General features: G+C 33.5%; 1 protein-coding gene across 2 annotated transcripts in view; it reads right to left on the reverse strand.

Moving 5' to 3' along the window:
- Window positions 1-10798: 10798 nt before the first annotated feature.
- The window catches only part of LOC139513436 (polycomb group protein Psc-like), a 47336-nt gene continuing 30335 nt past the window's right edge, over window positions 10799-27799 (reverse strand). For both annotated transcript variants that reach the window (XM_071301908.1, XM_071301909.1), the window contains exons 4-10: window positions 24279-24334; window positions 19441-19491; window positions 18778-18895; window positions 18331-18382; window positions 16841-16939; window positions 16097-16177; window positions 10799-13631 (exon numbers count right to left, since the gene is read on the reverse strand). In XM_071301908.1, the coding sequence (XP_071158009.1) occupies window positions 12303-13631; window positions 16097-16177; window positions 16841-16939; window positions 18331-18382; window positions 18778-18895; window positions 19441-19491; window positions 24279-24334 (1786 nt within the window). In that variant the 3' untranslated portion in view covers window positions 10799-12302. The remainder of the gene's footprint in view (window positions 13632-16096; window positions 16178-16840; window positions 16940-18330; window positions 18383-18777; window positions 18896-19440; window positions 19492-24278; window positions 24335-27799) is intronic.

Here is a 27799-nt window from a genome sequence, read left to right on the forward strand (position 1 = left end):
AACTGAATACTGTACAACACCAATGCCTAAGAAAGATCCTAAAAATAAGATAACAAAGTAAAACATCAAACAAAACAGTAAACGAAATTGCTAACACCAGAAACGTCAGTTGTGAAATCATCAGGAGACGGTGGGCATAGTTAGGACACCTATTATATCAGACATGAAAGAGAGAAGAGCATTTGACATGTAGCTCTTCAACGGTTTCGGTACTTATACATCATCGGATTGCAAATGTTTGGCTTTGAGCGTTCCTGATGAAGGTGAATTTAGAAAGGCGCTTCGGACGCCAGAAATTATTTTACGTGTTGTTTTCAATTTTTTATGATCAGTTTCGTAGCACTACAATGGGCGTCAAAAGGGAAAAGAACTAGAGGAAGGCCAAAAACTACATGGAGAAAACAACAGAGAAAGAAAGGAACCAACAATGATGGACAGGTTTGAACGTAGCCAGAACGGCGGCAAAAGATAGAAAAGGGTGGATTAGCAGCGTGGAGGCCTTATGCGACTTCTGGCGCGGAGAGAATTAAGGGTAAGGAAATTCACCATATCTTATTATTTTTATATTAACCAGAAAAGATAAAGAACATATTACCAACAAAGTAGATCAACTATTTTAGAATTAAAGCAATACACTAATTAATATACCAGCTTTATTTGATCTTCCTATATCTACATGTATTTATTTGAATATACACCGGCATTCAATGGGAATAAAATGAGACCCTCAAATATGTGACGACAACAACTGCATAACTATAATTAAATAACATTTTACTGCTCCATATATGCGCATTTCGAAAATTAATGCCTCTTCCGTGTTTCTCGAGACCAAACGATGGTTGTAGGGTCTCTGTGCGTGGGCCAACAGTAAAATATTAGAACAAATCAAACCGTCAGCTTTAAATATTACTTCGACTCGACTCATTAGAAGGCGAAATAGAAACCGTACCAGAGTGAGAAGAATGGAAACCAGAAGCAAGTTGCTAAGACGGAGACCAAGAATTCCCTTCAATATTCTCTTTTAAGTACTTCCCAGTCAAGAGCGGGGTGAATATATAGGAATCATTTTAAATGGACCAAGCGACAATTGATCTGCTTCTTATATTAGTTGAACCACTGATCGAATCAAATTCAATAATTTCATCCATCATATTCGGGAAGTTTCTTCTACTCTTACTCATTCAGTTTAGTTTATCATCATAAAATCATCATAACAGTTATTATGTAATCTACAAAAAAACATTGTTTATAAACTAAAATTTGAACAAATAAAATTTCAAATATCAAAGTAATGTCGGATGTCATACACTTCAATAACAACGACATGTCTAACAATAAACAGTTTCCTGTAATTAGCCTTCTTAAAGTAAAGTGTTATATGTTGTACACATCGTTGTTATGTACTTTTATACTAATACATAAATTTCACATAAAAATGCAATAAAAACGCCATATTAAATGATAATAATAGTTATATGATTGATGTTGTTTCATCGTCCCGTAATTTATGTAGGTTGTGTATTCAAATTTTTTGTCCCATTTGAATAAAGACGCTGTTGAAAATTATGCAGGTTAAATGAATAATATTATCATATGATGTGAATTTCAGGGGATTTTCTTTTTTACGTTGAGTTACGGAAAATACGTGGCATGAAAAATTGCATATATGGGTTTGTATTTGTGCGTGTGTATGTGTTGCTCATACAATTGATTTATTTTCTGGTTGTTTCTTCAAGATCAAATAATTGAAACAACAAGTCTTTAATCCCATAATATAAAAGCCGCGTGCTTTAAAGCAAAGCAGCAGATACCAGTAAAATCTATGATTTGATTAATCCTACGATAACGAATCCATGACCTCCACTCTAGGTGAGCAAGCTACCACAAGACCAGCTACGAGGTCATTATAATAAAAAGATTAAATACTATGTTTACAAGCTTCTCTTTTGCGTAAAAGAGGGGCGAAAGAAACCAATGAGACATTCAAACTCATAGATCAAAAATAAACTGACAAAACCATGGCAAAAACAGAAAAAGACAAACAGACAAATAATAGTATACAAACGATACAACATAGAAAACTAAAGACTAAGCAACACGAACCCCAACAAAAACTGGGGTGATCTCAGGTGCTCCGGAGGGGTAAGCAGATTCTGCTCCACATTTTGCACCCGTCGTATTGCTTATGCTATTACAAACCCGATAAATAGCATAATTCTGTAGGTGAAAGTGGAACGGGATTGTAGCTACAACATAAGGAACATATCCGATATCATTTGTGAAACGGATATTTCAGAGCGGCCAACCAACTCGTGATGGCGTCCGTAAAATTTACGAAGGGATGATTTCAACTTCACCATTTAGAACTCTTGGTTGAATACCTATCTAGTGAGCAGCAATCATCAAGCAAAGAAATAATGATAGGAAATACAAGCCCGGGAATATCGTATCAATTGGGAGATATATACTCCGTATGCAGGCGCTGCTGGAATGTTGCTACATAAAAATTGAAAGGTCACAATTGGGAAGCTGAAATTATCTCGTTTGTCGTAAAGTTGTGTTTTCAACCAACCCTCATTGTCAATTTCTAGATGTAAGTCAAGATATGAGACACAATTTACTATATCTGTTGTATCCTTTATCTTTTAAGTTTGGCTGTCCTTCTGGTATCTTTTGTCCCTCTTTTATCTCTAGCTAGATTGGATAGATGCGTTTAACATAGTCACCAAATTTTGAATTATTTAGTGTGAGAACATTATCTATATATATATATATATATGGGTTCGAATCCCGGCGAGGGAAGAACCAAAAATTTGCGAAAGCAAATTTACAGATCTAACATTGTTGGGTTGATGTTTAGACGAGTTGTATATACATTATGTACACAGCCATGTATCACCATCATTGATGACGATCCGATGGATACATCTGTTGTAGAGTTGTCACTGACTCAGACGTACTTATAAATATAATTATTTTCTGTGACTGTATATTACATTAGTTTGTAGGATCCTTTACTATAGATAATTTAGCTGATCTGTAACAACAACATCTTCATGCCTTATATATCATGTACTGTAGTACGCCTCTAGATTAAAACTGACGAGGAAAGGTAACACACGGCCAGCGAAAGCTCTATTTTTTGTAGAGCCCAGGTGGTCGTGTGGTCTAGCGGGACGGCTGCAGTGCAGGCGATTTGGTGTCACGATATCACAGTAGCATGGGTTCGAATCCCGGCGAGGGAAGAACCAAACATTTGCGAAAGCAAATTTACAGATCTAACATTGTTGGGTTGATGTTTAGACGAGTTGTATATACATTATGTACACAGCCATGTATCACCATCATTGATGGCGATCCGATGGATACATCTGTTGTAGAGTTGTCACTGACTCAGACGTACTTATAAATATAATTATTTTCTGTGACTGTATATTACATTTATTTGTAGGATCCTTTACTATAGATAATTTAGCTGATCTGTAACAACAACATCTTCATGCCTTATATATCATGTACTGTAGTACGCCGCTAGATTAAAACTGACGAGGAAAGGTAACACACGGCCAGCGAAAGCTCTATTTTTTATAGAGCCCAGGTGGTCGTGTGGTCTAGCGGGACGGCTGCAGTGCAGGCGATTCGGTGTCACGATATCACAGTAGCATGGGTTCGAATCCCGGCGAGGGAAGAACCAAAAGTTTGCGAAAGCAAATTTACAGATCTAACATTGTAACCAAACAATTTTAGATCTGTAAATTTGCTTTCGCAAATTTTCGGTTCTTCTCTCGCCGGGATTCGAACCCATGCTACTGTGATATCGTGACACCAAATCGCCTGCACTGCAGCCGTCCCGCTAGACCACACGACCACCTGGGCTCTACAATAATAGAGCTTTCGCTGGCCGTGTGATACCTTTCCTCGTCAGTTTTAATCTAGCGGCGTACTACAGTACATGATATATAAGGCATGAAGATGTTATTGTTACAGATCAGCTAATTATCTATAGCAAAGGATCCTACAAATTAATGTAATATACAGTCACATATATATATAGCGTAAAGTAAAGTAAAAGGATTTTGCAAACTTCTTGTGTTTCTCCTTAAGAAGTTTCTGTATGAGGTCAGCCTCATTAGAATAAAGGAACATGTAGCATCTTGATTTAGTCAGTTTAAAAGAATGTTTGATTGAATCAGAGTTATTCTTTACAAAGTAGAAATTATCCTTCCCTAAGACAAGATACTTGTATCTACGTTGGCTATTCTTTTTATGAAACAAACCAATGCCAACTCTTTCAATTTGTCGTTTAATTTAAAATGAGGACTACTTGTGTAAAGTGTAGGAATATCAAATGTTTTAATACTATTGCAAGATGAAAGAGTCTTAGATTGTATGTACTCTAAAAGACATTTGTAATTTTATAGTATCCACATCTGATTCACGCCACCTCTTAGAATAGCACAATTACTTTGATTTCTGATAAACTTGATGTTATTAATTGAGAAAGAGGTTTCGTGGAGCACTTGGAAGACCCAGCAATATACCGTTGTCTGCATGAACACTTATGCATTTAGGATATCCAATACAGTGATGAAAGATTCAGTTCTTCATCTTGGTTTGAAATTCCAAAGGAACAGATCTATGATTATCCCGGATTTTCTCTTTGGTAATTGTCGTGAGGATGTATGTTGAGTTTCAAAGTAAATTGTCAATACCCAATTTATTTATCAAGCAGTTTATGTAAGCTAGTAGTGTGTTTAAAAGTCTTGCCTAAACATCTGTTTGCCTGCATACGAAGTATATATCTCCAATTTGACACGATTTTCAAGAACTTTAGATTGCTATCAATGATTCAGGATTCCCTTGTTAAACAGGAAACTCTAGAACTAGGGGTTCCTATAGTTGAATGCATTGCTTTTTAATTGGACATTGTCGATTGCTCCCTTCCCATTTTTATCCAAAAATCAAATCGAAGAAATAGTATTAATCTATTATAAGGTTCTATATATTGTAGTCCTACTTGCTGTATTGCAAGTTACAAAAAAAAATCAAATAAGACTGGTTTCTTTCTAATAGTGGAGATAAATAAAGGCAACAGTAGTATACCGCTGTTCAAAACTCATAAATCCATGGACAAAAAAAAATCGGGGTAACAAACTAAACCCGAGGGAAACGACATAACACTAAAATGTAACACACATAGACAATATCCCACGAGAATAACAAATATAACATATATATATATATAACATCAAACCCAAATACAGTAGACAGTGTGCCTAGTCTGTATATATAAAGCTTGTCTGATAACATTTTCTGTAAACACAGTTTATTTCATGTTTAAGAGTTGTAGAAATGAGACAGATTCAATGCTTTCTCCTTCTTATAGGGAAAGGTAGAATAACCTTGGAACAAAAAGATGTGAACTGTTATAGAACACGATACATTGCACATGCTTTTGTTTTTATTTTTCGGTCAAAATAAAAGTATTTTAATTGATTGATGTATGCTTAAAGTCAAAGGAAAAGTGTGTCATGAATACATAGGCAACAGTAGTATACCGTTGTTCGATACTCGATACTAGTAAACGTTAACAGTTGATCCAGCGCCAAATTGGGATGAAATGTAAGATTTGCCGAAGCACTTAGCTATACATTACTTTGCATTTTGATATTTATTTTAACCCAAGGCTATATACAATTTTTTGTTAAAAATAAGCCAGGCAGATTTTTCTGCTATGCATGTCCTAAACAAAGCATGAATTTTAAATGTACCAGCACTTGTTCGGAGTAAACTTGTATGTTTCAAGAATTCAACGAACAAAATTCCTTAAAGTCCAATGGTAAATAATTTGTCAATATTCATGGACGAGAATTATTAAATATTAAAACATTTAGTATGTGACTCCAATGTACTAAATTGTTTTTGATACATTTAAATACATGCCAAATACAATTAGTAGTATACAAGAATATTATCCCGCTTTCATAGGAAAACATGCTATTTATCGGTCAACGAGATAAAACTCTGGAATCTTAACCGACTAAAGTGCTATACAGCACAAATAATGTATGTCGAATCCATTTCCATCAACTGCTGTGTATAATATCATTGTAAGTTCAAATTAATTTCAATCGATATTGTAAAAATCAAAACAAATGGAAACATTAAAATAAACGAATATAAAAACAAAACAAAAACAATAATAAAAAAAAAATAACATATGCATAAAAATACGTTAAAAGTAGTACGTTTGAGATTTATGCATACGAAATCCAGTGGAGAAAGATGCTGTTTTTGTTAATCCATTATGCGATATTGAACTCCAGGCAGAACAGTATTGGTTTTTCAATATCTTAAACTGAAATCAAAGTTAAAAACATCTAATTAGTAATAACTTCAATCTAATCAGCAGAAGAAACCTTAAATTATGACAACTTTGGTATGATTAAACCCGCTTATCAGCAATATTCCAGATAGACCAAATTAACAGTTGTATTTGTCAACAGTATGAGAACTGATCAATATTCCCACAGAAATAGGAAATGATATCGATATTGTTCCTGGAATGGCAAATAGGTTATATAGAAAAGCATACGGGTACACATTTCCATCAGATTCATTACGATTTTTTTTTATTTCTGTCTTATAATATAACATTTTTGTTAAAAAGCTATAATGTGAATTTGCGTTCATCGTAATGTGTTTTGTTTAATGGTGACTCACACGTACACATGTCCATCCATTGCCGTTTCTTATTTCTAAACATAACCATAAGAACACTACCAGAAAGGAATCAGAATTTGATCGTAGTTTTGATCATTAAAATGATTAACCAGCGTATTATATTTTTTTTAATGACATGGGTATAATCTTTGTATCGATATCTTTTGAAAATATCGGATAATGAAATAAAAAGAGAAAATAAAGATATATAGAAAAATCATAAATGAAACGATTTTATTAGTCTCGACGTTGGCTTAAATCAGGAGGATTTTACCGAAAGATACTTTTATTCCTATGTAAACGAAACATTATTGTTTACTGATTTTGAGTTGGCATAGGAAAAGCAAGTGTACAAAATGTCAGTAACATTAATCATCTATAATTAAAAAAAAGGTTGGCTTTCCGTTTTCTACGATTTTTGTTCGAACAAAAGAGTTAAACTTTTGTAACAAGTGCATCTGTAAATTAAAATCATTTTCAATAGATTCATTAACATGTCTTGTTTGTCACATAATATTATAAAGTGTTCTACAAATGATAGATGTAAAAGGAGTATCATTGTTGAAGGCCGTACGGTGACCTATAGTTGTAATGTCTGTGTCATTGTTAAAGGTCGTACGGTGACCTATAGTTGTAATGTCTGTGTCATTTCGTCTCGTGTTGCGAATTGTCTCATTGGCAATCATACCACATCTTATTTTTTTATATGAAAATAGTTCAAGAGACTTATCGTTCCCTATTCCTAGCCATGTAGAGAAGCGGTGATGTTCAAAGTGATAAAATAATCTATATTAAACAATGACACAGTGCACTTCTTGTTGCATGTTGAGATATGATAAGTTTTGAGTTTCGCATAGCATAAGAACCTACTCTGCCTACTTTTTTAATGTAAGAATAAACATTTGAATGTGTAATATATAACAAAGGTAGCTGATAAAAGTGGCAAAGTTTGGTGTGCAGATACCTGGTATACTTAATGCACATCACAGCACAATCTTTTCAAACTGATATGATCGCTTCATCGACTCCCATTTGTCCGTGTAATTTTGAACCGAAACAGTATACATGAAGCACGAAAAGAAGTAAAATAACAAAAATACCGAACTCCGAGAAAAATTCGAAATAGAAAGTCCCTAATCAAATGGCAAAATTAAAAGCTCAAACACATCAAACGAATGGATAACAAGTTGTAATTCCTGCCTTTTTAGTAAAGAGTTAACAAACACTGTTTAGTACACCATGGGAACCAACACACAGCGTATATTTGGACGGTTTGTAAATGTTAGCAGCATTGCTGCTATTATATTAGGAATTTTTTTATATAAAATATCACGTACTAGTACCCTGTGGAAAACGTTATTCAAAAAGCGCAATGAAAAAGTGCACAAATTCAACTTTAACTGGAAATTAAATGCTAGTAGTAGTTTCAAAAGGTGAGCAGGAATCGCCAAAATCACCAGACAACACCCACCACCGAACAACCGAATCGACAAGCCATCTGACGCAAAAATCAATGCAAATAACAACAAATAACACACGGCCTAGGCAGAGCAAATAACAACGAGATTTCTTGTCATTACAAAGTGTCAGTGTTGTTGTTGGAGAATTCCCAGTGAGCTATATAAACCTTAGTCTTCTTTCAATAAATTCCGATAATCAAATCTACCCAAATCAAGAAAGATGAACTGAAAAAAAAATTAGTGATTAACTAGCCAATAAAGACAGGATTGAATTAAATACCTAAGCTTTAAAAAAAAAAACTCAATAGATCTAATGTTTATGGAGTGCCGTTTGTTAAAACCAGGTGAACAACTGAAAATGCTCTTCCCCGAGTATTGGTGTTTAGTTCCATTGCCATGGCTTCGTCCTACCTAGTATAAATGTTTTCATTCTTGTTTAACTATTATGTAATTTGCAGTATACATTGCTCTATATTTAAAAACAAAAGTGAAATGTGAAAAACCTACCTGAGTTCGAATCTTCTCTGAAATTGTTATTGCCATGAATATCAAAGCTAAACATTTAAGAATACTTGTAGAAGGAATCTACAGCTAGCAACGACAAAAGTATACCCAATACCCGAATGGATCGAGACAGAAGTGTTTTGACAAAATTGCAACGCTGAGAACGTATCATAACTTGTATAATAAATTATGGACAATTGGTGGATGCTACCCATAGAATCAGATAGTCCACTTGCATTGGTATCGATAGAAAAAAAGCAACCGGAATTGAAATTGAAATTGAAATTGCATCTTTTAACAATTTGAGGAATTACGTACCCAGTGACATATTCATAACCAAAAACATCGGAAGTCAATACATGAACGTGAATGTGTTTTAAAATCAAAATATCTAAATATAACAGCCAAACCCATATGTGGTCATCAGACTCCTTGACGCTTTAAAACAACTGTTGAGGTTATGGCGTAATCTATCTTTTAAATCAAGAGTTTTCATATTGATCTGTCTATTTGGATGATCGACGAATAAAAAAAAGTTAAACAGGCAATTTTTCAAATACATTTCTGAACAAACTGCAACTACATATTTGCTCATTAGTTGATAAAATGCGTAAAATGGTCCTCTAAATATATTTCGATTTACGAAACGTATTGTAGGCATGTGAGGAATCTGTATTTTTATTTCTGCAGTCTAGACGCTATAATTAGATAATGTCCTTTAGCTTTTAAAGTAAGGGTTTTATTTGGTATATCATCACTTTTAGAAACTATCAATAATTCTCTAGATACATTGTAGTTGCTAAACTTGTGTTAGCACCAATTTTGTAGATCAACAAGAAATGAATGTCGACATGAGCATATGCTTCATCAAGTTTTGGTGTTTGACAAGTCTGTTCTTCGTATTTCTTATATGTGTACAATGACCCAGAATTTGTTTAGTTACGCTGTTTTTGGGGATATCTGCATTTAATACCACTGGTATTTAATCTGAGTTGTTTCTGTCTTTGTATTTTGAATATTTTATACCGAGTTAACGATATTTTATGGAAAACGTATCCCATCATGTGCCAATGAAAAAAGGAAACAGAAGTATACCGTTGTACCGCTGTTCAAATGTCATACATTGATTGAGAGAAAACAAATCTGGATTGCAAACTAAAACCGAGGAAAACACATCAACTATAAGAGGAAAGAAACGGAACAACTGAAACACTGAAGATTTTCTGGAAAAGCTTGAATATATCTAACAGACTACTTCAAAACGTCATTCAGAAATCAGTATCCAATGGACAATACACTACCGGAACAAATCGAAAAGGAAAAACATGAGGATGAATAGACAAACTGAGGTATACGAAGGGAAAACAGGCAAATGTTGGGCATTCATAACTCAAACTAAACCATGTCGGTGATCTTAGGCATATCCCGCTTAGTATATAACACACCTGTCGTATTAAACAGTGATCAAAGGTGGTAATGCGTTCCAAAAGGATAAAAATAGACAAAACTAAAAATAGAGGGAACTGCATGGGAAATATGCCTATGATCTATTCTGTTCGGCAGTTGTTATCTTATAGTTTGTTTTTGTGTGTTTGTTGCATTGTCTTTTATTTTTTGTTCCCAAGTTTCTGTTGTTTCGTTGTTTTCCCCTTGTAGTTGGTATGTTTCCATCGGTTTAAGTTTGTAACCCGAATTTGTTTTCTCTCAAACGATTTATGACTTTCGAACAGCGGTATACTACTGTTACCTTTATCTAACAGATTCAACCTCACCCGATTACGATCGAACAATTTGTGGTGTCGAATAAGATGATGTAAATAACACCTCATACTCCCCCCTCAAAAACAAAAATGAAAGCTAATTTTTTAAATGTATTATGGATATATGATATTTCAATAGGTTTCAATGCCTTTCAAATTTAAACACTGAAAGTGAAACAAAAATGGAAAATGTCTGTACCAAGTCAAGAATATGACAGTTTTCCATCCGTTTGGTGTGTTTAAACTTTTGATTTTGCCATTTGATTATGGACGTTCCGTTTTGAATTTTCCTCGGAGTTCAGTAGTTTTGTGAATTTACTTTTTAGGCAAAACTCTATTACAAAATAATCATGTACTGTTATTTTAATGCAAACGAACATTTCACATAAACTTTTGTTTATTTCTACAACAACAGACAGTAACAGATTGTATCTCATACAACCAAACATAAAATAATGTTAACTCCTTCACAAGGATTTCCTTCAATATAATATATTTATCCTTAAAATAAATAGCTTTAAAATCAAATATAAACAATATTAAGTAAAAGGAAAACATAACACTTAATACATATTTTAATAAACACATATCAAAAATGTTTGCACCTTACATTGTTTCATATAAAGAGATAGAGAGAGAGAAAGAGAGGAGAACGGGAAAAGAGAGTTAAACCATTCTGTAAAATTAAACCAGCTGATAAATATATTATAATCACCATAGTGCAATATTTAGACAGAATATAAATGGAATTAATGAACAACTTTGGGACAAAAATGCAAAATACCATCTGATTTGTCAAATTTTAAAAGTTTAACGACTTTTAATTCAATCGGACTTTTAAGCTGGATATTTTTTTACAGTTATTATTATCATTTTCCATTAACAGAAATAATAAAATCAATATCTATGATTTGTCTTTCCATAAAAATTATAAAGAGTAAAATTGGTACCCATGACTTTTAATTATGTTATACACAATATTAAGAAAACAACTGTTTCTTTACTAACTTAAAACAAAATTCAAAAAATGATTATGTACAGAAATGTATGATTGTTATATTATACATGATTGTTATGAATGTGTGAAAATGAAAAATATAATAGTGTAAAGGCTATGAAGTATAATGAAAATGTTAAAAATCAATTAGCACACATAATAAAAAAAGTACATATTTTTTTAAATAGTTTGTCCAATAATCAATTAAAATATAATTTATAATTTATCAACAGTGAAAGATCTATCAAAAAAACTTATTTATGCCAAAAGTTAAATTTTAATTGTTTATTTTTTTTAAAATATGATAATTTGTTAGACATAAGCTTTTGGAAATTTTGAATTAATTAATTTTATATTTTTACCAACAAACAGAAGGAAAGGAACCACTACGTCTAGTGCAAAGCAACCATTATTCTAAGAAGAAGAAATAGTATGTCCAAAAAGAATAACGATTTAAATGGAATGAAGAAAAATCACCTATATCCACACAGACCTCTCCTGGTCCAATATTTAAACTATAAAGCTTATTACTAATACATACATCCAGTGTGTTTGAAGCAGCTAGCATTTACAAATGCAGTTTGCGCTATAAGCATTGACTTTTCAATAACATAATTCAACACTGTGTAAACGTATCACTTGTTATTCACATCCATTTTTAGTTATTAATGGAGCAGTCTAATAAAATCCACATTCTGTTCTCATGCATGACGTTATAAACAAACAATTTAGCACTAACTCATATTCTGTCACATAAGCAAGACGTCCTCAGAACTTGTATCATCCTCAATACAAATTCTTATTTGACAAACCCACATTAAAATTTCTTATCCATAGAACCCATAGAATAATCATTCAATTCAAGGTTAAAGGTTCTGACTTTACGTGTTGCAGTTTACGTGACGTAACTGGTGTAGCTGCGTCATCATCAGTGAACGCGTACTTGTCAATTTCGCCGTTCTTTTCCTTCTTCTGTTTGTTTTCAGAAGCACTTTTTGGTGCCGGAGGCGAGTGTTTTGTTGAATCCGGTAGATTCTTTGAATTATCGTTAGAGTCGATAGATTTCTTTTTCATGCTAAGGTCCTGAGGGGCATCATTACCATAATCCTGTATTGGTGGTCTATAGTAGGAGAAACCATTCATGCTTTGATAATGCGCGGCCATAGGGGCATACGGAAGGATTGGCCTCTCCGGTATATGAAGAAGTTTGCGTGCTTTATCAGCAGACGACAATGTACTACCCACGAGACTTGATGGAGACTTAGTAACATATGGTATGTTGACAGGTTTATTTACATGGTTATCCTTCCCATTTTTATAAATCCCGGGTTTAGCAAGAGATTCCGTATTGTATTTTGGTTTCTTTGTGTCAGGGGAAACACAACAATCGACGTGAGTTCGTTTAATTTGTTTATCGTTTACTGAAGTCGTCGTGTTTTTGCTTCCTATAGAATTGCTACTGCTGCTTGCTTTCATTATTTGGCTAGTAGCACTAGTGTTCGTGATCTTGCCGTTGCTATGAGTAATTGAAGCACTTGGTAGTTTCAGAGTAGTTGAGACTTTCGAGACATTTTCTACAGGCCTTGGATTAGGGACTGTTATTTTACTATCTGGATGTTTCACTGGTAGACTTAATATTTTATCTTTAGAGTTTTTCCAACTTGACAACTCCTTTTGCTTCGCTTCCATTTTTTCTTTTGGTTTCGGTCCTAATAAGAATGATCTGTGAGGAGTTGGCACATTGATTTGAGTACATGTCGGAATTTCTGTAATTTTTTGTATGTCAGAGGTTTTCTTTGATTCTGTTTTCTTTGTTTCTGTTTTCTTTGGTATTTCTAAATTTTGTGTGATGACTTCAGTAGTTGGTTTTTGTACTTTGTTCTCGTGTTTTGAAAAATCTACTGTGGAACTAACAGTTTCTGTACAATTACTTGAGCTGATGGTAGACAATGGAAGCTCAGGCTTCTTTGTTTCACTTTTTGATTGGTCGTCATATTTGGTTGATGTTTGAACGGGAGAAGCCACTTTCTTATCAGTATCGTCTGCATTCTCGGACGGTTTGGTGGCACAAGGCATTTCAACAATACTCGTGTCAATGTCTGATGTTACTGTAGCAGATATACTTCGTTTAATCCGTTTAGCGGGATTTGTGTACACGGTATAAAATAGCCTTAAAGGTCCTCTCTGCAATAAAACAGATATACAATCAATAAATAACATTTTATATTCCTTCATATGTTAATTAACATTTTGAAAAAAGAAAGGCATCAATACGGGAATAAATACAAATAGACTTCTGTTGACACTTGATCTTCATTGATAAAGTTTGTTTTTTTAATTCGTAAAGGGTCTCCGCGGACCCTGTGTCTCGTCTGCGATTGCTGTTTTTTAAAGTGTTATGTTGAATGTAATAAGTAGAACAACTATCCGTAGAATATGGAAATTATAAATCAATATCTAACTTTTTTCTTCAGATGCTTTTTCTTAATCAATTTTTTTAGCCTCTGTCCAAGTTCCATAATAATCAATTAATATTAAGAAATGGATCATGTCAAAAAAATTATCCCAGACTTCCGTAAATGTTATTTGATAAAACAAAGTCCATCGATCAGTAAAATACGGGAAAATGAAATATATATTTTTCAGCGTTCTACTTCAGACATTATCTTTTTATCGTAAAAAAAAGCTTCTGCAAAACCATCATAAAATTTTATGAAGGTTGATGTCTTACAAATCCTATTACCAGTAAAATAGGGGGGAAATATCCAAAAATCATCATTGTGTTGTGGACGCTTTCTTTCAGTCATAAAAAACGTTTGTCAAATTGTGTATTTATCCATGAAAGTTTCACAAAGGTATTGATACTTAAATAACTTTTATATAATAATGTATAAAATTAACTGTAACAAAACAAAGTCCATTTATACACACACAAAAAATGAAAAAAACTAAATATATTCAACTTTTGCACTAAATATTGATTTTTGTCATATTATAGTTTCTGTTTACATTTCATAAAATTCCATAAATTTTTGACAATTTTTAAGGTTATTAATGTCTAAAAAAAAGTTTAACCACAGACTGAACCTAAATATTGACGCCGCCGACGGAATGTAGGATTACTACGTCTCACTTCCGCGACATAAATGTAGACAAATATATATAGAATACTTGTTGACTAAACAAATCGTCGATATATACCGACAAAAAAAATCAGGATTATCAAGACCTATTCATTTTCAATAGCATGCATGTTTTCATCTGTTCAAACCAAGATCTTAAAATTACTACTAGTAACAATAAATTAGTTGATTCCATTTTTAGACAAATACTCTGTAAAACGTTTGTTTTTACCAAACATTTTTACAAACCGTGAATAAGTTCTATTGTATGGCAATTTCATAACTAAAGACCTCAATCCGTACGCGGAAATTCAAATTACTATTCTGAAATTGCAATGATAAAATTTTCAAATCCTTCTGGGGTGAAAATGCGATAGTTATACAAATATCGGTTCCAATCTGATCAAACGATATAAGATAAGAGTAATTATTATATTATATTCAATGTATTCATCCTCAAATTAATTTTTGTATTGGCATGGAAAGAGAAAGTCAACCTTTTATTTGATAAATGAAGAGTGTATAAATGGGAGACAGACCCCCCCCCCCCCCCCCCCCCCCCCGCTTGCAAATTACTTTATAAATGGGCATAACACGAAACGTCTAAAAAGACGTCGCCCAAATTATAAATGAATCTGTGTTTTGTGTTAATATGCATTGTGTATCAGTTGTATATCATTTGGTTGAGGCAAACTAACGTTAAATAATGTAAACCAATTATGGGACGTACGTACGAACAGACGACTACGGGAAACACTTATTGACCGTTCTGGGGACGGCAGGGCCATGAAAAAAAACCAAAAGATATAAAAGGGATAATCAAATAAGTCGAAGAGAAACCAACGAAATCAAAAACGTTGAAAAGACTAACAAATTTTTACAAAACACTTCAAAGCTAAACAACTGACCCAAAACAAAACCGGGGGTGTCTCAGGTGCTCCAAAGTGATAGCAGATCCTGCTCCACATGTGACACTCGTAGTGTTGCTCATTGTTAATACAAATTTGTTTGTAAGTACCACAATAGAGGGCAAATGACGTGATTGTTGATATAACAGTCAGACAATGCTGTTATATGCGACACATATATTCTCAGATTTGCACTCACCTTGTTCAAAATACAAAAATTTATTTTCAATGTTACGGCATTTAAAAATCACTTTTAATGAAATTATTAAATATGAGTAAATGAGGATATTTGAAAGGTAAATAAAAAACATTTTTGTCAATGTCCTTTGTGACGTCAACGCATCATTTTGGGTAAATATATATTGCCACCAAGGCTCTGCTAACGTGTAACAATAGAAAACGATATAATTTATTTTATGTTATATTCTCTTTTATTATATTGTTGTTCTACAGGGAATAAAATGGGTTAGCAAATACGAATAACAATATTCAAAGCGAGGATGTTCTTACGTACAAGATGATGATTTCAACATTAATCAATTCAACACAAAAAAATAAATTTTGAAGAAGCTTTTGTCTTATTCCTATTAAATATCAAATTGAATGAAAATAAACTTACTCTTCTCCAAGCGTAGATGTACGCAATGTCCATAAGTGTGTAATGGTCCTGAAGGATTTCATCAGAGTGATAAACATCGATCTTCAAATAAACAAAAAACAATTTATGTATATTGATGCTGCGTATCTAACAATACTAAGTTTAAGAACCTACAACTTAAGGAAACTGCTTAGTACAAAATAGATATAAGAAGATGTGGTACGAGTACCATTGAGACAACTCTCCATTTAAGATCATTTAATTCAAAATATGTAAAAAAAAAAAAAAAAAAAAAAAAAAAGTAAACTATCAAAAGAAACGAATTTTGAATCGTCGTTTTTTATTTATATATTTATTTCTACTGCCATGTCATTTTAATACATATCAAAATTACAATAAAGAATGGAAGTAGTTTTTTTAATACCATGATCATCAATCTCTTAAACTACCAATTACCCGGATTTAATATTTACTTCCATCCAACTGTATTTGTAAACAAATAAAAGTACAATAGCTTTAAAGATTTGTCTTATAAATAGGTCAGACATATAGAAATAAACATGTATGGAGGAAATCTGATAACTATAAAAATATCCTTGTCAAATCTTAATCTTTTAATTTACAACTGACAATAAACTTAATATTTGAAAACCACAAGAAATAAATTTTAAAAGCCTGATTACACTTCATGAATACTTCCATATGCCTTAAGAAATACAGGTTATATACACGTGGTTGGTTTGGGATAATTTACTTTATATATACCTGATATCGGTCACACAGATTGAATTTCAGGCGAATGAATTTCTTCAAATGTGATACGGTTACGGCAGCAGGACACAACAAATAACGACAATCAGTCATCTACAAAAAAAACGTGAAAAAAGCACTGATTTTTTTTCTTTTATAACCATGTTAAATCTTACCATTAAAGCAATTGTGTTGATTTTTGTTCTGTAAAAACAAAGAAACAACAGAGTCATCAGACCGCAACCTTGACCTTGGTGACCCTAGACGCAGATTTATGTATCGGGTTGTGCCTTGTCACCATTTATGTTTCTATTCAACACATGAACAAGTTTTCGTAATTATGCAAAGGCCTACATTAAGCTGATGGTTAACTTTTTAATTTATTGCCGTTTTTTAGTTGTAATCGATTGTCATATAGTAGAACTCTACTCCATTTGAATCAAAAGTTAAAATATCACTTTACCGAAATTTCGTGACATAGGCTTTTTTAGAACGAGATAAGAAAAGAGGGAATGCAAATTAATTCATTATCAAATAAAATCATTATCAAATTGTTAAGTTGGTTATTAACCAAGGAAGTATTTGAACGTTTAATCAACCCGAAATCAAAATAATTTATAATAATTTAATAATAATAATGCAGTCCAATTGATACGGATATCTTTCTTTATAGGCACGAAGGTTTCATGTAAAAATAATTATTAATCTTAACATATAAATATAAGTATAATTTATGATAATGTTGTATTTATACTTCAAGTACTGATATATTTATGTTATTGTGGTTTAGGTTATCAGTTTATCATCATTTAAATAAAGCGACTACCGAATTCCAAAACTTGATGCATTTGAGCGGTATATAAAAACCGGCGCGGGACGTTTTCGCTTTTTCATAGGACATTTGCGCTTTCTATATTGGACACTTGCGCTTCAAATTACAGGACATTTGCGCTTTTTACATAGGACATAAAAACTTGATATATATAAAAACCGGTATATATAAATACCAAATATTAATTACTAATATACATTCAATTATTTTGCTAGAACTACAGGCTTTCTGTTTATCAAATGATTCGGAAAATGCAGAAACAATAATTGGTCAGAAAAGGGTCTTTTCCTCGAAATAAGCATATATTACATGATTTTAAAGTAAACATTAATTAGTGGTAATGAAAAACAATTTTAATAGACGAACCTAAATATATGAAGCTGTATAAATAAAAATAATAAATTCAAAGAAAATAGTTCCAAATAATAAACGTTATATCAGGAACCTCTACCATTGCTAGATATATCTAAGAAGATAAAAAAAAGTGTCAATTCAGTGAACTAATATATTATTTTATAAAGATATTGTTACGATATGCAAGAATCAAATCTAATCCATATGACCTGGCATGTTCAAACAAATTATACACAACGTAATCTGGTATCAAAGGGGACTTCTATTGTTGATATAGTGTATTATTATTTTGTACATTAAATCCTATGTTCATACTGACCTCTGGTGAACTCTTGGGATCCCTTTTATCAGGTGATTTGGGTGGCTTACCGCTGTAAGATATTTGATAGTACTGTTATTGAATTTAGAAACTAATGATGAAAGGAATGTAAATAGATTATAAACTAACAGAATATGACAGGATAACTTGTGCAGCTTTTTCTGATATAATGCACATTTTAACTACTGTAGAATGAAATTTAATATGTTGCATTTGTGATAAGGAACGTATGAGAGTGTTGAATGCTATGCACATCAACACCCGTAAAACACAAAAACCAAATGTCTGAAAGAAGTAAATGATTTGGAAAAGTTCCAGACAGGTTTAGCTGAAGCACAAGAAATAAATGTAAATATTTTACGTGGATTATATTCTGAAACTTGATAGATAAAGAACATTATGTTTAACCAATAGTAATGAGTGACCGTATGCATTTACAAAACTCACTCGGTACTTAGTTGAAGTGATAAACTAATCTGTTCGTCGTCAGAAAAGATGACACGTTCTCGTTGTATTTCACCATCATCATCTATGTAATATTCTGGCCAAGGTCCATCTGGACTATCTGCAAAATTTGTGTAAGAAATTTGAAATAAGCAAATCAATGTTCATTTGTAAATGCATAATCTTTTCTACTGTACACTGTTTTGTAAGTATATAAATTTCTTTTTTCTTAAAAAAAATATGATATTTCGTAAGACTTTACAAAAAACTTATTCCGAGAAATTTTACAGTTAAACCATCTAGTCCCAGAACGAACACATCGAATCAAACACATATGTCATGGGTGTTGCATTTTAAAATAAATTGTCAAAGACTTCAAAAAGTATTCGGATAATACAAAGTAATATAATCTTCATGATTGGTAGAAAGAACTTCACTTTGAGACGTCATCAGTTGTGAAATGCATATGTTTTGCTACGGTATGTGCGAGTAAGAGAGCTGTACAAAGTTTTTGAACAGTTTTCGCAATATAAAACAATTGCAGGTGGCTATTAACTTGATTCCCTTCCAATTCACATTAGTAACGCTTTTAAGAAATTAATTGTTGTAGGACAATAATTAAGAGGAATATTCTATACTCAAAGATTCAACATTTGTCATACTAACCTTCGTCATCGATGTTTTCTTTATAAAACTCTCGACGTCTTTTCATTTCCTCTGCAAAACAGAATCAGACGAGTTTTACTTTAAATACATTTTTTTTCAATAAATCATAGCTTTTTTTTCACTTTTGATACTGATTGTCAAAAGAATATAGATAATAATAAATATATCAGGCATACAACAATTTCACTAATTAAGGACATGTTTGGGTAATATCTATGCATTTTTAAATACCATACCTCAGTTCACGCACAATATGATATATTTTAGTGTTCATTTACATAAAAGATGTTAAATTGCTGTAGTATAAATAATATTTTGGCACACGAGAAGTGCGTCTGTCAGCTATGATTACCGAAGAATTCCTACAGCTTTGCATTAATAATATATTAAACAAAATACATATGCTAAAGTAACTATCCGCGTGTGTGTTAATATATCGCTCAGCTGTTAATGCTATGAATAATAAAGAGGAAAGAACTAAACATCTGGCAAATGAATTTGAGGAAAAGTAACTAAATATAGTACTCAATCTACGACAAAGTTTTAATTTAACTAAGTAAAAATATTAACAAAAATTTTTTAAATGTCCTATTTCTTTTATAAAGGGTATTGAAATAATATGTAAAGTCCAGTAAAATAATTAAAATAGCTTAACACAGGTAAAGTGTATTCAAATGTATGTCGTTTAATCTTTATTGGTTTTATTATTAAATCCCGAGCCTAAAGTGACTTTTATTGTAGCAATAGATACTGGTATTTGCCTTTTTTGTTTGATATAAGAAATTTAGAATTTTCATCCAACTGCATAATATACTGTAACAAAAATACAAGCACCTGCTTCAGATTATTGAAAATATTATAAATTATCCTTATCCTATATTTATTTACCTTTTGCATAAAAAAAAAATACTTATTGGGAAATTAACACGTTCTGGTACAATTCAGTCACGAGCCATTTGATATGAAATTAATTGTTTTGCATATACAACAAATGACTGAATTAAATCAGAGACGTATATACGTATATATGTCTCTGAATAAAATACTGAATTTTAGAGATATGTATAATTCAAAGAATTGTCAGAATTTATCGTTCGTTTCAGGAATTTCTTTGTCGAAGAAATGAACTGTACCATATCCTTCCGGTCCAAATCAGTCAAGAGATATTTGAGTATTGCCAACAGATGCCTCTGCCATTATCTCTGTCTTTCGATATCATGCGTTCATATTAATATAATATTATTTTTTTTTGTTTTAATTTTAATTTTTTATAATTTTTTTTTCTTTTCTCGCTTAATTGGACAAAAATATTTAAAAAAACTGAAATTAGAATCATCGATTTTTTTTTGTGTTCAGATTTCAAGAACTGTATAATGGTAGCCTCTGAAACTACGATGTTTCGACATCCCATTTAAAAAATGCTATTACCGGGTTTAGTCCCAAGTCGGCATGGAAACATACTTCTCCACTCTCGACAGTTAAATTTAATTATTTAAAAAGCTCGGCAAGCCTCGCGCTTTAAATAATAAAATTTAACTGTCGAGAGTGGAGAAATATCGTAATACACTTGTTGCAGTGTAGGAATCTATACATAACATTGACAGTTAAATATCAGTGATGAAGTATATAACTTGTCATGCATGTTGAGAGTTGTTACAAACGGATACTCTCGTGTGTGTTTAGACATTGAATGCACATGGTTTAGGTCTTTTTATCATTTTTATAATTATACTAAATAAAAAAAACGGAAATAATGATTATGAAAACCAATCCGACTGTTACAGTACAAATTCATTTCTACAGCTGGCAACAAATGGCCGAAAATTCACTTTATGGATACAAAAGCCATCAGTATACATAAAAATACATATACATGTCTTTATATACTTGAACAATGTGTACATATAAAAGTATATAAAGTGTGATGTGATACGGAATCATAGTTTGCCTGTCGTATATTTTACACAGGAAACGAGTAGTATTTAATGCAAATAAAGGACTAACACAACATTTGGTAGAGACAGTTATTGACCAAGCAAGTCGGTATATTGGAATTAATCTGCACAGCTTGGGTGACCCCGATTAACCCGAACGACGTAGGAGTTCGGGTTAAAAGGTCCCACGAGCGTGCAGATTAAATCCAATATACCGATTTGATTGGCCAATAACTGTTTTAAAACATGACGCCATCAATTTACGTGAACGTTTTAGCAATATGAAAACGATGTTCCGCAGTCCACGGCTCCTGAATAAAGTTTCTTGTACAGTAAAGAAAGGAGGAAATGGGCCTTTATGTTGTAAGACGTTTGGTAAGTTTTGAGTTATTATTTTTATTTATATTTAGGCTTCTTCCTCAATTTTTACATTATTTGCGATTTAATTGTAAATTTTTTCTATCGTTTCTGTTAAATTTATTCGTAATTTTTTATTCTTGCAATCAGTGACGATTAATACTTTGACATATTGTACTTTCAAATCGGTGTTATGGAGTAAAGATAAATTGCTTTTCTTTACTTAATGATATGCTTAGAGAAAGATGAAACGAGGAAGAGTTTAGTACATAAATTTAAAATGTTTAATAAACAGAAACAACGATTCGCTATCCAATCTTTAACCCCCTCCCCGACCCCAAATTTAAGTTCGATACCCAAATAGTCCCTTTATAGGAATAAATATGCTAAAAATCGTATTGAAATTCATTGAGTCTAAAACTTATTCAAATCAGATTTCATTTATTTGAATATTCTTAAGTACGTGATTTCTTTTTTGGCAGAAACTACAAAAAATCGTTACTATTTGTTCAGACTTTTAAACACTGATTTAAGATTTACACTGTGTACACAAAATAAAATAAAATATTTCATGTCCCAGTTTAGATAATAAAAAAGGAAGGAGAAACCTTTCTTTTTTCATCAGGGGCCTCGTTTGCCAAGAAGTCTAAGTAGTTCTTCTACAGTAATCACTAGACAGTCAACACTGAGGGTTTCAGGACAAAGTCCGCCCGTGCTGGGGTTTTCAACTCCAATATTAATTGATTAGGACTGTCAGTTTTCCTATCAAATTTGTGTGGTTTTCTCCAGGCACTCCGGCTCCCTCTACTAATAAAAACTGGGCGCCACGAAATAGCCGAAATGTGGCGCTTAAAAGTGACGTTAAAACATCAACAATCAATCCATCATTTTTTTCTTATTGAAACTACGATGTTTTTACAAAGTGTTTAATTTATCAACTTTTTTGTAACTTCAAGTCAGATGGCCGGATTCGTTTGTTTGTTTGGGGTTGTTTTTTTTTGGGGGGGGGGGGGGGGGGGTGAATAGGCTGTTCATCCTTGAATTGGAGAACGAAACGTTTTAAGTCTCGCTACAAACGTTGATATTTTTTAATTTTATAGAATACATGTCACACCCCTTTCAGAATCCAGGAAACGCCCTTAAAGGTAAATATAGATTTGAACTGTGCAGTATATCTTAGGTAGTTAATGCACACCTTAGCTGTGCATTATTCAGATTATAGAACAGTAAGAACAAAGATTTTACCCATGACATGTGGCAAATTTCAACTGATGTACACGAAGTTAATTTGAGAATGTTTAACCCTCTATGACAACATTGGCGTACAGCATGACTTTTACCTTAAAACTTTGACTATCAACCCCTTTCAAAGAAGTCTTTTTTTGTAGACGTCATATGCGAAACCAACAATAGAGTTCAGTTAAAACAATGAAGGTCAGAGGCAACAGTAGTTTACTGATGTTCAAAAATTGAAAATCATGTACATGTACTTATCACGAGACGCAATTCTTAAAGAATCCATGAACTCAAATTGGAGCCAGACCGACTGTGTCAACAGCATTCGTCTACTGACAAGCACATTTATATTTACGCATGTACACTTTTTGATGTCCGATTATAGACGATTTAAACATATTGAAATAAGACAAAGGATATTACCACTCTTGGTAAATCCTACAACTTTCTGTTAATCTGACTGATAATCAAATACCAGATTATCCTTAAGAGAACAGCATAAATACTTTAGGTCAAATCCGAGACACGGGAGCTTATACATAAGCCAACTTTTATGGAATACACATATAATATGTATTATTAGCAGGAAAGGGAATATAAGGGGAAAAAACGCAATAATTATGGAAGCATATAAAATCGGAATACAAATCAATTTCGTTTGTAGAGTTTTTCCTTCCCGAATAATTGAGATTTTGCTACAAACAGATTAATGACCACATTGTACCTTTTTACTTCCAAAACCAGTCGACACAGATATCAACCTTTCCTCTTTTAATTTCGATCATTCCGTGGAGAGACATGATAAGTAAGCCACAGAATATACAATTAACATTAGTACAGGAAAATGCATATGAATAAGCTTCCGTCAGTTCTCTTAAATTTTTGACACAAACACATACAAAACAGTGGTGTATGCGTGTAAATATATGTGTTGTTGAGAACCACTTAAATGCATGCACAAAAGACCGTTCTGGCCATTGACACTACAGGAATGGTTACGCATCATTTGTTCAACTAAATATCATTATGAATGATAATGAGATAATTCCATGCACGGTTCAAGGATAATTTGGCTGAACAAACAACTGCAACAATAATGTTTATCATATGCGTCTGAATTTTTTCGCGATTGTTTGATGTGATTCATAATTTAATGGATATGAAAACGAAACAATCGTTGTAACTCTATCAATTAAATAACGAAACAATCATTGTAACTCTATCAGCTAAATAAATATACGCATGAAATGAATCTGACAATCTATTATAATGACCGGAATTAAAACATTACATCTATAGGCGTCACCTTACCCTGAAATAGACCAGGCACCAGTTTGTATACCATATCTTGTAAAGTATGGTCCATTCTGAAAAGGATAAAAAAAAAACCAACAATTATTTATAGCTGTTTGATCTAGCTGTTATGGTCATGCATGATCTTTCGAGGATATTTTCGAATTCCTTCGTTTTAAGTTTTAACTTTGTCGCCTTCTTATGCCCTTCTACATTCAAAATAGGTAGACTGTGCTATTAATGCTAATCCTTGGTCTGAAGACTGTGTAGAGATATATTTATATAGTTGGTGAATTAAGGCAGTAAAGCATATCAAGACAATTAATCTCATCTGCGACATGCACGAATGGTGTAGCATGTATATTATTTATTGATAATTGCTACATAAAGTATGCAAGGGAAAGCATACAATGGTCGGTTTTACATAAGTAAATAAGAAATAATACTTAATTTTGTCTTATATGATTGTCTCATGAAATTTATTTTTATAGTATGTAAAATAGAGTTATTGGAGTAATTCTTATTTGCAACATATAAATTTATCCTTCAATTCTTTCGTACAGTTTGAATAACGAGACAAGAAAGAGACTCGATGTAAAAATAATGAGATGTGTTTGATTGTGAATTAGACAATAATCCACAAGAAACCTAAGAATCAGGATGTTAACAACTACAGGTCGCCGTGAGGTATTCAACAATGAGCAAAATCCGGATAGTAAGATACCAAACTTCAAACTATCAAAATCAGCTGAGAAGAACTGGACTCGTCAGATCAGGACAAGGACGAAAAAACTAACAGAAAGACAAAGAGACATACACTACCGACCTAAGAGAAGAACTGGACTCGTCAGATCAGGACAAGGACGAAAACAACTAACAGAAAGACAAAGGGACATATACTACCGACCTAAGAAAAGAACTGGACTCGTCAGATCAGGACAAGGACGAAAACAACTAACAGAAAGACAAAGGAACATACACTACCGACCTAAGAGAAGAACTGGACTCGTCAGATCAGGACAAGGACGAAAACAACTAACAGAAAGACAAAGAGACATACACTACCGACCTAAGAGAAGAACTGGACTCGTCAGATCAGGACAAGGACGAAAACAACTAACAGAAAGACAAAGAGACATACACTACCGACCTAAGAGAAGAACTGGACTCGTCAGATCATGACAAGGACGAAAACAACTAACAGAAAGACAAAGAGACATACACTACCGATCTAAGAGAAGAACTGGACTCGTCAGATCAGGACAAGGACGAAAACAACTAACAGAAAGACAAAGAGACATACGCTACCGACCTAAGAGAAGAACTGGACTCGTCAGATCAGGACAAGGACGAAAACAACTTACAGAAAGACAAAAAGACATACACTACCGACCTAAGAGAAGAACTGGAGTCGTCAGATCAGGACAAGGACGAAAACAACTAACAGAAAGACAAAGAGACATACACTACCGACCTAAGAGAAGAACTGGACTCGTCAGATCAGGACAAGGACCAAAACAACTAACAGAAAGACAAAGAGACATACACTACCGACCTAAGAGAAGAACTGGACTCGTCAGATCAGGACAAGGACGAAAACAACTAACAGAAAGACAAAGAGACATACACTACCGACCTAAGAGAAGAACTGGACTCGTCAGATCAGGACAAGGACGAAAACAACTAACAGAAAGACAAAAGGACATACACTACCGACCTAAGAGAAGAACTTGACTCGTCAGGTCGGGACAAGGACGAAAACAACTAACAGAAAGACAAAGAGACATACACTACCGACCTAAGAGAAGAACTGGACTCGTCAGATCAGGACAAGGACGAAAACAACTAACAGAAAGACAAAGGGACATACACTACCGACCTAAGAGAAGAACTGGACTCGTCAGATCAGGACAAGGACGAAAACAACTAACAGAAAGACAAAGAGACATACACTACCGACCTACGAGAAGAACTGGACTCGTCAGATCAGGACAAGGACGAAAACAACTAACAGAAAGACAAAGGGACATACACTACCGACCTAAGAGAAGAACTGGACTCGTCAGATCAGGACAAGGACGAAAACAACTAACAGAAAGACAAAGGGACATATACTACCGACCTAAGAAAAGAACTGGACTCGTCAGATCAGGACAAGGACGAAAACAACTAACAGAAAGACAAAGGAACATACACTACCGACCTAAGAGAAGAACTGGACTCGTCAGATCAGGACAAGGACGAAAACAACTAACAGAAAGACAAAGAGACATACACTACCGACCTAAGAGAAGAACTGGACTCGTCAGATCAGGACAAGGACGAAAACAACTAACAGAAAGACAAAGAGACATACACTACCGACCTAAGAGAAGAACTGGACTCGTCAGATCAGGACAAGGACGAAAACAACTAACAGAAAGACAAAGAGACATACACTACCGATCTAAGAGAAGAACTGGACTCGTCAGATCAGGACAAGGACGAAAAAACTAACAGAAAGACAAAGAGACATACACTACCGACCTAAGAGAAGAACTGGACTCGTCAGATCAGGACAAGGACGAAAACAACTAACAGAAAGACAAAGAGACATACGCTACCGACCTAAGAGAAGAACTGGACTCGTCAGATCAGGACAAGGACGAAAACAACTAACAGAAAGACAAAAAGACATACACTACCGACCTAAGAGAAGAACTGGAGTCGTCAGATCAGGACAAGGACGAAAACAACTAACAGAAAGACAAAGAGACATACACTACCGACCTAAGAGAAGAACTGGACTCGTCAGATCAGGACAAGGACGAAAACAACTAACATAAAGACAAAGAGACATACACTACCGACCTAAGAGAAGAACTGGACTCGTCAGATCAGGACAAGGACGAAAACAACTAACATAAAGACAAAGAGACATACACTACCGACCTAAGAGAAGAACTGGACTCGTCAGATCAGGACAAGGACGAAAACAACTAACAGAAAGACAAAAGGACATACACTACCGACCTAAGAGAAGAACTGGACTCGTCAGGTCGGGACAAGGACGAAAACAACTAACAGAAAGACAAAGAGACATACACTACCGACCTAAGAGAAGAACTGGACTCGTCAGATCAGGACAAGGACGAAAACAACTAACAGAAAGACAAAGGGACATACACTACCGACCTAAGAGAAGAACTGGACTCGTCAGATCAGGACAAGGACGAACACAACTAACAGAAAGACAAAGAGACATACACTACCGACCTAAGAGAAGAACTGGACTCGTCAGATCAGGACAAGGACGAAAACAACTAACAGATGACAAAGGGACATACACTACCGACCTAAGAGAAGAACTGGACTCGTCAGATCAGGACAAGGACGAAAACAACTAACAGAAAGACAAAGAGACATACACTACCGACCTAAGAGAAGAACTGGACTCGTCAGATCAGGACAAGGACGAGAACAACTAACAGAAAGACAAAGAGACATACAATACCGACCTAAGAGAAGAACTGGACTCGTCAGATCAGGACAAGGACGAA

This window comes from Mytilus edulis, chromosome 2 (genome assembly GCF_963676685.1).
Source record: "Mytilus edulis chromosome 2, xbMytEdul2.2, whole genome shotgun sequence".
Classification (NCBI taxonomy): Eukaryota; Metazoa; Mollusca; class Bivalvia; order Mytilida; family Mytilidae; genus Mytilus; species Mytilus edulis.